General features: G+C 43.7%; 1 protein-coding gene across 3 annotated transcripts in view; it reads left to right on the forward strand.

Moving 5' to 3' along the window:
• Positions 1 to 13,795, forward strand: part of Pgant9 (polypeptide N-acetylgalactosaminyltransferase 9) — a 126,994-nt gene that overhangs the window by 99,988 nt on the left and 13,211 nt on the right. For all 3 annotated transcript variants that reach the window (XM_090155136.1, XM_090155135.1, XM_090155137.1), the window contains one exon: positions 5,877 to 6,090. In XM_090155136.1, coding sequence (XP_090011262.1) covers positions 5,877 to 6,090 — 214 coding nt within the window. The remainder of the gene's footprint in view (positions 1 to 5,876; positions 6,091 to 13,795) is intronic.

Below are 13,795 nucleotides of genomic sequence, written 5' to 3' on the forward strand. Positions count from 1 at the left end.
GGAAAAGTCGGGGAATTTGATTTGGAAAAAAAATGTGGCAACCCTGCCATAGGTTCTTATAGTCTACTCTATAGCTCCGTATATAGGTCCCCGGAAATCGACGAATTCTCTTCAACGGCACTCGATTTAATTTAATTCAGGCGTCATTCGATTGGTATTAGTTCTCTCTATCTACCTATGCCAGTTCTGAGCCGCATTTTTTAATCAAAGGGGTAAAATCAAGCGTGATAGGAGGAAGAGGCTACTATTGTGGCTGTGCCATTTTGTTAAACACAATCCCTAAGGGATTCGTGTTTACTATGCTCGCGTTGCCGCCGCCGCCGCCGTATTCCACGTAAAGCTGGTTTCACACTCGACGGAAAATATGCCTGAAAGACGATAATAAACGCCGAGCTTAAAATTATTCCCATTCGATATACCGCTAACGTTCAACTTTACGCTGCTAATTTTCCGTCGAGTGTGAAACCAGCTTATCTCTCCAAGAATTATGTTTAGAAGGGCCAGGGATATCTCAATCGAAAGGAAATATTATGCCCTCGGTAGCCCGTTATGAATTTTGGAGGTCATTTGCCCTTTTTAATGATGTTGGGCGATTTTCGACTTTAAATGTACATATTTTTAAAATTAAGACCGATTTGGTTGAAAATCATATTTTAGTGAGATTTCTGACCAACTCACGGGACCCCACAACCCGTGTACTCAATATTGTGATATTTTAATTTCGTACCAATTGATACAGGCTCCATCTAACTACTAAAAACACCTTATTTCCAAAAACAGGTAATTCGAAAAATTCGGTTGTCTAAAAATTAATTTAAATTAAGGTGTTCGTGTTTCGCTACCTTAGTTCCAAAACCAGGTAACTCGAAAAATTCATTTTCGATCAAATTCTATTTCCTGTTGAGATAATTGAAAATTGGTTCAATTTTTAATTTAATATCTAAAATATACAGGGTGTCTACATTTGATCGGCCCAGGCATTTTTCTCAAAAACTATACTTTCTAGAATTGTGAAATTTTCAGTATGTACTCTCTCGGGGAGATCGTTGTTATTTGTGAATTTCAGAAACATCGTGAAATGTTTCACGGTTTTAGAAGTGTTAATTTTTGAACGCTACGTGGTAGACGAAAAGTTTCAATGAGCAAGTTGTAGAGCATACTCGAAAACCTTTAATGGAATTGGTATGGTGGAAATCGTACATTTCGTCACTGAAATAATTGGTCATAAAAAACAAACAAAATTGAAACTTTTCGTATGCCAAGTAGCGTTCAAAAACTAACACTTCTAAAACCGTGAAACATTTCACGATGTTTCTGAAATTCACAAATAACAACGATCTCCCCGAGAGAGTACATACTGAAAATTTCACATTTCTAGAAAGTATAGTTTTTCAGAAAAATGCCTAGGCCGATCAAATGAAGACACCATACCATGTATTTAATATTTAATATTAAATGTCCGTGACATCTTGTTTTAGCCGCTTCATTCTCGTCTCAATCCTAAAGATTTATGGAATGGAATGGCGAAATGTTTGTCATCGTCGTGAAAGTTAATCGATTTGAATGAAAATTTGAGCGTAATTAGATCGCAACATCCTGAACAAATTGGGTTACGTAAATTTTGCGGGAACAACCAGGCCTGGTAGGGTTGCCACACGTCAGGGAAATAAGGGAAAAGTCATGGAATTTAAAAATGGGCCTAAAAAGTCAGGGAAATGTCAGGGAATTTTAAGAATTGGTAAAAATTCAGGGAAAAGTCAGGGAATTAAATTTGTATCTTGGCATTTTTTTAAGGTAATTTAACTCTAGATCTATGACAAATTCCACGATTATCATTTATTTCCTTGAATGTTTGGCTAATATTTACAACATTGCAAATTTGCAAAACCTTTTTACTGAAATATAAGTCCATCTAAATTTATTAACTTCTGATAAAAGTAAAATATAAAAGAAAAAAATTTGGAATTAATAAGTCAGGGAAAATCTTTTAAAATGGTCAGGGAAAACAGGGAATAGTCAGGGAATTTGAATCTGAAAATTTTGTGGCAACCCTGCCTGGACTGGCTCCTTTGGGGGCCCTCGGCTAGAAACTGAAGAGGGGCCCCATTACAGGAATAAAAATCTAGTTATTATTTATAGGACAACAAATAACGTTTAAAGTGTACTAGATTCTTCTTGCCTATTAAGCGGTTTCCCCCCGAGTTCTTTGGTTTCCGCTTCCATAAAAACTTGAGGTTAACGGTAATAGTTAGTGTAGTTAGCTGTTGGCTCGTTCGCGTGGCATGGACGAGCTTGCCCGGGCAATATCATATCTTTTTTGAATCTGATACTTTTTTTGATCGATTTCAGAAATATACCTTATAATTCTATCAATTTTGATACGATTTTCAACCAAAAAATTATATAAAAATTGATTGGTTGTGATTCCACGGATTTTTATTGATCGATCGGAATAGTGATAGTCGCATTATATTAAAAAAATTGAGAGGAATAAAATTGATCGAGAAAAGTTACTCATCTTTGATTTGAAAATGATATTGAAATTTTGCGGGGTTTTAAAAAAAAATGATTTTGAGAATGATATTGGCGCCATCTTGATGATTTTGAGAGGTAAAAAGATAGATAGGCAAAAAAGTGCCCATCTCTGCTTCCTACGCGTTGTAACCCGGCCACCTGAATTAATGGCTTCAAAAGTCGCTTGATGACTTAGGTCTAAGGTGGTGCCAAGGGTATTAGCCTAGCTGATTATTATTATTATTATTAATTTGAAACGTCAAACGCGTCTGAAGTACCTTAAGAAAAAATGTATAATAAGCAATTTGGGACCCCCTTGACCAGAGGGCCCTCGGTGATCGCCGACCAACCGCCCTGGCCAGTCCGGGCCTGGAACAGCTATAAACTAGGTTGTCTCTAGCGATCGAATATCAGGAATAAAAACCAATTTTTCACGTTGATTGACGTACTTAATTTTTAATATCAGTGGCGTCACGTGAAAAATGGGGTTTCTTATTCCCGATATTCTTTCGCTAGAGACAACCTAGTTTATAGTTGTTCCCGATAAGCCTTTGACGCGTGAAGGCGGTGTAGATCCCTCGTAAGAGATATAAAAGTCGGAATTATTGGAATAACAGCGAGGGCCGCGCTCCTGGCGATCATTTGGAATGGGCGCGAGTACAACAATGTAGACGCGGCCAGAATCGTCCGCGGCGAAATCGTCGATTCCGGTTGTTTAGCTTCCCAATTTCGGGGCCCTTTTGTTCCCTCGGAAACGAGGCTCGCGAGACTGCTGACGCTTTATCGGCTTCGACCCTCCGGGTATAGTCGCCCTCCCGCTACGAAATCTACAAAAATAAGCCGGAGGTTGCCAAAAAAAGGGGGGACCTAGGAGGAGCGTAAAGGGGGCGCCACCGCCGCGTACAACGGGTAGCCTCCACGCGGGGGATTCGAAGAAGATAGAGAGGAGACGGTACTATACTACGTTCCAAAACGAACCGAGCAGTTGGGCCAATGCAGCGCCGTAACGCGAAGTTTACGTAAATATATTTCCTACGTTTTCCAAGCTGCGTCGTCGATCGACATCTAACCCTACTATACTCTGTCGGCTTCGCTATAAAGGTTGTTTGGTCGATTTCAGAGGCTGCGACTAAACGAGCCGCGCCGCTGTGGAGGAAAAAAATCCAGATTAAGAGGCCACGAACGGAGGTGAAAAGGTTATCGGGGATGTTGACGGGACTTATAGCGTTTAACGTTCCGCTTTTATTCGGAGCCCGAATATTTAGAACATTAATATATCGGCCTGTACATTTCCTTTTCTCTTAAAACCTTTTAAATCTAAATCAACGGGAGATGGGGTTTGGGACGAATTAGGTCGCTTAAAAATGAAAACTGATCGCGGAAATTTATAGCTCTGGACTATAATGAATCGCCCGGTAACCTATTAACGTCGTTTATGGCGAGTAACGAGTCGGGGCAGCGCTGAGAGAAAGATGCATCGGCCAAATGGTTTGAGAATTAATTTCGGTTACTAGCGGGCCACCACCGAACGCCCCCCTCGCTGCCATTTTTCGGGTTGGAAAGGGAAGAATCTGTACCTTAAGGACTTATTGATTACCAGGATTTATTAATCGCTTCTTTTCAATGGGGATAATCGCGAACGCTCTTTGGGAAGTCACGGAATCGAGAGAAGCGTAAGAAGTTCAAATAGATTTTATATTTAGCTTTCCAATAGGTACTCGCGTGACGATTTCGGTGGTTCACGTTTTAACTTTTTCGCGAATGCTAAAACCGTGTATCACGATTTGGTTAAGCTTAGAAGCCCTTTTAAGGTCGATGCGCGAATGCTGTCAAAAAACTCGCTTCGTTACCGTCCTTTAAAGCGATAAATTATCGTAAATCCATAAATAACGTTACACCTCATTACGCCTTAGAACAATAGGAAGCAATCTTTACCATGTCCCCCTTCAAATCGATACGGAGGCCACTATATTTATCCATCCATTCCACGCTCCCGGAGGAGAGATACGAAAGGGGAAGCAGCGGGCTAACTCCCCAAGGTTTCTTTGTTTTTCGAGACTAGCGGCCATTTCTTTTCCCTCGGAAAAGGCGGAAGCCATAGTTTTACGACGCCCAATTCCCAGGGTGCCCAACCGGCCTCCCTCGATAGCGGAGCTATCTAGCGGCCGGACACTTCATTAGGCCCGGGTGGCTCCCCCGCGGCCCTTCCTGCCAGCGGGGCCACGTCCGAAGAGAAGTCCCTCCGAATCCGGAGAAGCGCCAATTGTCGCCCTTTCATTCTAAATCATTAGCGTAAGGAATCTTCCTCCGGACCCGGGTACCGCTGACAGTGAGCCTGGTGCTTCCACTATTTCCTTAACACCGAGTCTCTCATTTCTTTTTTCCGCGTATGTTGAAACCGTTAGTTCGAGACGGGAAGCGCGAGAGCGGATCGTCTTGGTGGATTTGTTCCTCGAGTCGGTTCTGCCAACTGCGTCCCTTATTTCCACACCATCTTCCTCCCGCGAGAAAACGCGTTTAATGGGAAGGAAGAACTTAGTCCCCGGCGGAGATAAGGCGAAGAAAAAGATTGCGCTCTTTTCAATCTCCCCTAAAAACTGGCCAAGCGTTCTCCTTTAATGAAGGCCCCGACACAAAAGGGCCCCTGGAAGGTGTTCTTCTCTTTCGGCGCGCTTTTGAATTAACGACGGACTCCGACGTCGATTCGTCTCGGGCACTGAATAATTGACGAGACATTAATGAGTTTGCTGGAAAGAAAAATGAAAGGAGTATTTGGGTATCCCCCTTGTCTCGTCGTAACCCCTCTCTCTCCCGGAACCCAATCTTCCTTGGAAGATTACCGCGGGGAAAGGTCAGAGGTGGACGTCGTTCCGGTTTCGTTCCGGGTCCTTCCGGGCGTTTTCTCAGAAAAAGAAAAGAACCGTTTTCTTCCCGTTGTATATTTTTTTATTTTGGTACGAGCGTATTTGTTTGCGAAATTAAGAAAGGAAACTAATTGTTGTTGGTCTCGTCCATTCCGGCATAAATCGCCTTCAGGGGCAAAGTGCGCTCTTTATACTTTGATCCCCCATCTTTTCTTACCAATTAGTCTCTTTAAGTAGCGCGTCTCGGATGCGGATGACGCGCCGATGTTTTATCTCAATTAAACGCTAATGAAGCCTAATTGGTAGCTAACTCGCTTTTAATTCGACGTCATGGGCCCAGAAATAAATTTCTACGCTAATTCTTCTATATATTTCGGGTGGGCCAAGGGGAGAAAATGGCGACTAATAGAGGCGCTAGTTTTAAGTCCGCGTTGAGTTTGACAGCGATAAGGAGGAGGGCACTTAATAATCGGAAGAATAATTCTTTTTTTTACTTAGGTTGGTTGGAGCCCCTGCTGGATAGGATCGCTCGTAATACAACCACGGTAGTCTGTCCCGTGATCGACGTTCTGGATGACGCCACCTTGGAGTACCATTACCGGGACTCTGGCGGCATCAACGTGGGCGGATTCGATTGGAATCTCCAATTTAACTGGCACGCCATTCCCGAACGAGAGAAGAAACGCAGGAAAAATCCTTGGGACCCCGTTTGGTAAGTGGAAATATTTATTTTAGGGTGCCAACGACGGGTCGACTCCGATAAACCGACCCACTATCAACTCGATACGCGAAAGTCCCTTTCGAAAATAGAGCGACTTAATAGGGAAGTTTTCCGAGCAGATTCTGTCCGCGTTTAGGGCCGAAGTACCGTTGTCCATCATATTTTTGAAAGGGGCTTTTAAAGGCCGGTCATCTTCGAGACGAAGAAGGCATGGTCTCGCGCGAAAAGCAAAAGTGGCCAACTGAGTGATGACCCCCGGGGAATGGCGCGGCCCTTTTAAGGTCAGTCCGTTCCTCCCATCTCGAGATGGCAATTTTCTTTCTTCCTATCTCCCATTTCCCAACCGCGGAAGAAAAATCACCGGATTAATAATAACTTTCCGCGAGACTAGTTCGCTCTGGCATTTTTCCGACTCCGGGGAAAAAATGGCGTCTCGTTAGGTCGCTTGTAATTCGGAGTCCGATTTCGTTCGCGGAATAGCCCCGTTAGGAAGTCGTTTCCCATCTGCCCAATTGGCCCGGGCACGCCCGTTCGATTGCCGGCCTGCTCGCCAAGCGGAAATTTATAACCGCGCACGGAGAACTTCATTCTTCGTCCTAATTTGTCATTTTAGAGTTTTAAACGCTTTTTCGGGACCAAAAGAAGATAACATTTCCCTTACTACGGAAGTATCCCACTAAGCTGTAAATAGGAAACCTTCGACAGTTTCCAGCGGAAGCGTACACCGCTGAAAATGTTTCGAGCAAATTTCATTACCGGTAGTTAGGGATGATATTTAATTAACTGGAAATTTCATTTTGTCGGTGAGTCACGGTGATAACGTTAAATTTGTGGGCTCGGAAAGCATATGTAAAATGGAGCTATCGCCTGTAACGAATTTTCAGGGAAAAAATACGGCTTTCGACAGTTAACAAATGTCGACCTACTTTTCGGACGAAAAAGGATTGGAAATTAAACTTCCATTGTCGAAAGGTTTTCCTTTTATTTTGATAAGACAATTTCCTCGGATTAATTTTTTATTACAAGCTAACAACAGCCGCGACAGCTCGCTCTCTTTGAGAGAAAAAATATATTCTTATTTTCGCTTGGCAATTTGACAAATTACTGCCTTAAAGTCGCCTCGATTCTTCTCCAATTTTCTCCTTGTATTTTTTTTCTCGAATTTGGTACTTTTTTTCTTCTTAAGAGTGGTAAGGGTGATTTCTAGGATCGGTTGATTCGCTATCCTGGTCCCGGTTATGAGCCCTTTTTGTCGGGGTCGGCCTTCGTTATTGGACGCAGACTGAACCTATTCGCGGCCTGGAAGCGAACCGTCAACCCTCGCTGGAGCCTTACTGAGATAGATCTCTTTTGTGTTTTTATTCGCGGAATAAAAATGATATTAGGCGGAGAAGATTCTCCGAAATGAAATGTTTCTATCGCGGCAGTTTTCGTCGCTTTCATCCAACCCTCCCTTTCGAATGATCGGTGACAAATTGCCTTCGTGACTGCCTTCCTTTTTCTTCACGGAGTATCATTTTTATTGGCTTCATTATTTTGAAGCCACGCTAGATCGGAAGGAAGCTGGTTTTCTTTCCTCGTCTTCGGGGCTCGAATCTGATGGACGCCGCGCGGATTTATTTCCCCGCCGATATTTTGAAGGAATCGTATTTCCTCATAGGCCATTAACTATAGACGTCTCCTCTTTCGCCGCCTTCATCCACTGGCGGGGAGGTTCGTTTCTCCCGGAAGGTGGCTTCGCTTGGTCCACGAGTGCGCGTCTTTTATCTAGCGGAACGGAAGATGCGCGGAAATTCTTAGTTGTACTAGTTATTTCTTCTCATTTGGCGCCTCTGAAATAGACTCAACCGAGTCGCGTCAATGTCGAAAACATTTTTTAATGATATCTTCGAAAATCCTAAAATTTACTCGGATTGGATTTTCCATTTCGCTAGATTAGGTTTGCGCGTAAGAGTCCAATTTTGAGTCCTGGTCCGAACGAGACCTCGCTGATGGTTGACGTCGAGCCAAGTCGCCACCGCTTACGCTGTACGACAGAGAAATAACCGATATGAAAGTTTGTCCCTTTTTAAAAAAAATGACGCTTTACGAACATACGACAAACTGAGAAAGGAAATTGACTCGATACGATCTCTCGCAACACGAGAATCGATAAAAACGGCACGGCGACGAAAGGTTATTGTTCGAATAAGTCAATTTCTTTTCTTTTATCGCGTTGGTTTTCCGGTCTCCAGAGTCTGACTGCTCGCGAAGACTCCCAACCGCACTGACTCTCCGTATTACTGGTAAGAGGAGACGCCGCGGCGGACCAGAGATTGAGTCCGAATCGCGCGTCATAGAATACAGAGGCCGTCCTTGTACGCCGCGCCGCTTGTCAAAATCTTTGATTACAATTTTGGCTTGATGTCGCCGAAAGCCGCCGTCGGAGGGAGCCAGTGTCGGGGTCATTCTACTTCCGCTTCTCGAGGAAGGGCGGCCGCTTTTTTCGCGAGTGTTCCAATCTTCCCAATCCTATATTATTATTCTTTCGCGTGCCGGACTATAGCGTATCTCCGGACTAAATTGTCAGATTACTACGAGACATCGTGACTCTACCCCTCTTAAGCCTTTGCCCTCGATGATAAGTCGAGCCTCTGCCGCTAACGAGAAGAGGGAGGGCGCGCAAAAAAGAAAGGCCCTTCACTCGAACTTGTCAGAAGAACGTCAAAAATGAGATGGTCGTCGTTTATCAAACTTTCCTTCGGCCTCTTCTGGAGAAGCCAGGGCTACTGTTCTTTCCGATCCTTCCCCCTCGTAGTAGGCTTCCTAACCAGGTCCCTCCGTGTTCTTTCGCTATATAGATATATATTCCGGACCGTGGCTCCCTTCCTTCCTCTCGGCCTTTGGTCGCTTGATTGAAACTTCGCCCCTTTTTCGTTCTTTCTCGCACTGGCACTTTGAGAAGTATATATAGAACTCTACGTGGGAAAGGGGGGCGGGCTGGGGTTAGTCAGTATCTGAAATGGCGAGAAAAAAGAGCCCCCTCAATTTCGGGAGTTGGCGAATCGAGGGTCGGCTGGGCTGGGGTCGCGGAACGAAAGAACGTTGTCAACTCGACGGCGATTAATTTGGGAGCTCCCGCGTGGCTTGTTGAAATTCTTAGACCGTCGATTAAATGACGCTGCTCGCGATGATGCCAATACTAGCGGTACTTGTACTCGCTCGCGTTCGGGGAAATGGGGATTTCGCCAACCACCGTGTACCGTTCTTTGCGAGGCTACGTTTTCGATTTGGGAGTGAGTTTGTGTCCATTACTTTCTGTACTCCGGTACTCTTGTTTGCGAGTCTTGTCGATTCCTAATTAAATTTGTGTTTCTTCTTTTATGTCAAGCTGGGTTTTCGCCACCTTTTTAAAAAATTGTCAATGCAAAAGAATGACCGTGTCGCTGACCTTAGATACGGTGTAACGTAGTTTCCGCGCAAAATTTACATTTTCCTAGCTTCGACTGTCTCTGTCGGTTAGAAAAAAAAACAAGATGTCACGGACATTTAAAGTACACGCAATCCCCCGCTGTATTAATGTATTTTAAATATTAAATTTGAACAATTTTTCAATCATCTTGTAAATTAACTTAAAAAAAAACGGAGTAATTTTATCGAAAAATGAATTTTTCGAGTTACCTGGTTTTGGAAAAAGGGTAACGAAACGCGAACACATCAATTTAAATTATTTTTTAGGCACACCGAATTTTTCGAGTTACCTGGTTTTGGTAATGAGGTAGCGACACGCGAAATAATTCGTTTTGGAGTTAGATGGCGCCTGTATCAATTGGTGCGAAATTCAAATATCTCAATAGCGCTTACGCGGGTCGGTTGGGTCCCGCGAATTGGCCAGAAATCTCACTTGTAATTAAAATTTGTAAATGCAACCGAAAACGTAGTTCACAAATAACTAAAAAAGTAATGTACATTTTAAGTCGAAAATCGCCAACAATTACTAAAATGGGCAAATGCCCCACTTCCGGGGCCCCAATCTTGCAAATCTTAGCAATGCCGGCGAGGACATGACATTTGCAATTGATTGACGCATGTACCTCTAACGTACCGCGAAGAGCGGCGGCGGCGGACACCATACGTTAAACAAATCGTTTAGGATTGTGCGTAAAAAGGTTTCGGAAAACCCTAGTTTTTAATAAAACTAAATCACAATATACTGCGGAAAGGTACAAGATTTTTTTTGGTGGCTTCATCTTTTACCAAGTGTGAGATCTCAAAGACAAGTCAACTTATTCCATTTCTCGTATCCACGCGTCAAATATTTCCACCCATGTTTTGGTCTCTTTTTTTAATTCAAAATTGCAGAAAATTTTATCCTTTATATAAGCGAGTAATATGTAGAAAAATACTTTTCCGCCATCTCGCCAGCAGAGGTCGCCTTTTATATAACTTCCCCGTCTTTGTCCATTAGGCCGCACTCGGTTATAGTTGAGGCAAGTTGCGGTAGTCAGTTTCATCTCCTTCCCGCCCACGTCTCGAAGCGGATAAAAAAGGCATAAGAAGAGGCAACTATGGGCAATCTAATAGATCGTTTTTTATTGCCTCAATTTCCCGGTCGCGAATGGCACGCTTGATGGTTGTACACCGCCATCTAGGGTCCCGAAATATAAGATCTCGAGATAGGCGGGGGATATGAAGATTGTCGTTCCGCTTTACGAGTTATTCCGTCGTAACCCTTCATAAGAATGCCGGCCCGAATTAATCCGCCTTGGAAAAAATAATCATAACGAGACCCTTGCATATTCATTACTGAGCAATGACATCGAAAAAACTACGCTGTGGGTTGGGTATAAAAAATGCAATGCGTAACAAAAATAATATCACGGGGTAAGCGCGGGGGGATAGGCACGGTCTCCGCGGATTTGTAGAAAGTATTTTCCGAGATTCTCGTTAATAAAGCATCAGAAAAAAATGAGAAAAATACCGAAGCGATAGTTTTCTTCTTAGCGCCCAAAAACCGTCGGTGCGTTCACTCGAATCCTGAACGCTTTCACTCGTTTTCTAACGAGTGCTATGCCCGGCGTATTAAATCGTATACGCTTCTACGGACGATCTCGGGGTTAATCGATAGCGTGGTCGAAGGCTCGCAGTGTCGTTACGATAAATCCCCGCCTTACCTCGTACTATCTGGTAAGTTTGGAATAGAGTGTATTTTAGGCAGGTCGTAAATTAAGGTATATATGATATATCGCGAGCTCTCCCTCTGTGAAAATCTCTTGGCGTTTTTTTGAGTAGAGAGCGAGGAATGCAAATGAGGAGAAATCTTCTTCCCTCGCTCCATTTTTGCTTTGACAGTTGAACCTCTCTTTCTCTTATTATATATACAACATATTTTTTGTTTTGCGGCTTGAAAAGATAGAGAGGGAGGGGAGTTTTCCAGAGCCTCGACTTTATTCTTATTGTGTTTCTGTCGGCGACTGCTCCTATTTTCGGGGGAGCGTACAATTTGAACCGTTACGTTGGTAACGATGATAGTGGTGACGATGAGGGAGGGGGGTTATCTTCTTTTGTTTAGATTAAAAAGTAGAAGATGATTTCCCGCGAGTAACGGGCTCTCTTCTTCCGTATCTCTGGCTCTCTTTTTACTCGTTTACCGGGTTTCTTCATTTTGGCATCCTCGCTTTTGTATAGGCGATTGTTACAAGTTTTAATTTCTTTTTCGTCGCAACGTTCCGCGCTAAGAATCGTATCGGAAGTCGGCCGTGAATTTACTTTTTATCGCTTTTTTACCAAAGCTAGTTTTCCATTCGTTTCTTTGTACGAAAAACCCCTGATTGTTGACTTTTCCCAGTACGCTGGTGTGCCGCTACTCGAACACTTCTACAGGCGTCGTAGATCAAAAATAGATCTGTCATTTTCACGCTTTTTGGGCTCCCACTAGTTCCCTAAAATACCTAAAAGTCGCTTTTTTCTTTAAGGTCCCTAATCAACCCTAAAATCGGGATTTGGTCCCTGAAGTACCCTATTATCACGCGTTCCAGGGAAACCATCGTAGGCTTAAAATATTTTTATGAATCTGCTCAAGGACTGTTTACAAAATAGTCAAACGGTAAAACACAAGGTAGCGCCATAAGCTTGGTAACATTATTAAATCCTAGAATGGAACCTCCCGGCTAGAGGGTAAAATTTTAAGAAATTATAAATACCAAGCCAGTTTTGGAATTTAGTTCAAATAAAGATTTTGAAAAATGTAGTCGCTATTTTTACTCAAAAGCTTTTAAGATTTTGGTGATAACCCCCCGATGTAGGCGCCGGCGCGCTGCCGATGGTTTATAAGGTTTTATAACAGGGCTACCAGATTTTCCGTTGATATCAGTCTCTTGCAGCTTTAAAGGCCTAGGATTTCTTCTGCCTGTTTCCCTTCCCGCCGCGCAAATATCCTGGTGGTAGGCCAACCGCGGAACACGTTGGCCTACCACCAGGGTATTTGCGCGGCGGGAAGAAAACTTAAAGGAAAACAGGCTGAAGAAATCCTAGGCCTTTAACAAAAATGTAGGTCAAGATTTCTTCATCACGTCTGTGGGTATTTAGTGCGTACTCTGAACGTCTTAAACTCCTAGAAAAAGGATTGCTAAAACGTCCTACAATGAAAAAGAAATTTCATATAAACGCTGACTAGACATTTTCTTTTAGAATGTTATTTAAAGTCTTCTTGACGAAATATCCCGGTGTTTAAAGCGAGAATCTCGTAGGCATCTATAATAGAGTACGTTCGATAATATCGGGGTGTCCGTCTCTATCCGGAAGGTTAGATCTTCTCGTTCATTCTGTTCGAAGTTAATGATATGGAGGCGTCGTTGGCAGACGTCTTTAGAAACTGCATTAGCGCTATAGTGGGACGGCGGAAGCTTCCGCTATAACGCCTTGGACGAACTAGTTTTCCGGGCCAGTCGACCGTGCTAATGGAATTCGCCGAGTTTTCTAGTGTGGAAATAGGGCGCCCAGCCCTGCCACGCCACTTCGGCATCGCGCCTGTCGCTCTGCGGAAAGCGTACATCCGCGAGATGGGCCGCTTTAAGATATCGACGTACTGAGGGAGTCCTCTCGGAACAACGATATCCTCGAACGTGATACACCGGACAAATCTACTTTAATCAAATATGTATGAACTTCCTCTCTTTCTTCGGCGATCCTCCCGAGAACGGCTTAAGATATCCGATAATAATCGCCGTGATTATTCCTTTTCTGCTCGAGATATTTTCTTATTTCCCTATAGCCCGGTGCCGCCAATCAAAGACGTCCACCGGCCGGTAGGGTGCGGACTGTTGGCGTTTGCTAGGAGTCCGTCGCGTCAGCTACTTGTTATTCCATCGGGGAAGCGTCGAGAGTACCAGCTGTTTCTGGCTATCCCCCTTCCCTCGGGGCGGTAATAATGGGAATGTAAAGCCACGGCCTGCTTGATGTCAACGGGCTTGTCAAGGTTCAGCTCTCCACCGAGATTCAGCCTAGAGTTTAACCGGAAGAGTCCCGATTTCTAACTCCCCTTCTCATCTCTTGCGGCGGCTTTGTATAAGTAACAAGTGTCATTCTTAGGGAAAATCTCCGCTCCCCCCTTCCACCAAGACGCCAAATCTTCCTTCCATTTCTTCCGCGTTTATTTGATCTCTCTTCTTACTCTCTCTCTCTCTCAGATTCAAAAGAAAACAGCATCAGTACGCGA

Source organism: Leiobunum rupestre, chromosome 8 (genome assembly GCF_980474605.1).
Source record: "Leiobunum rupestre chromosome 8, qqLeiRupe1.1.hap1, whole genome shotgun sequence".
NCBI classification, from domain to species: domain Eukaryota; kingdom Metazoa; phylum Arthropoda; class Arachnida; order Opiliones; family Sclerosomatidae; genus Leiobunum; species Leiobunum rupestre.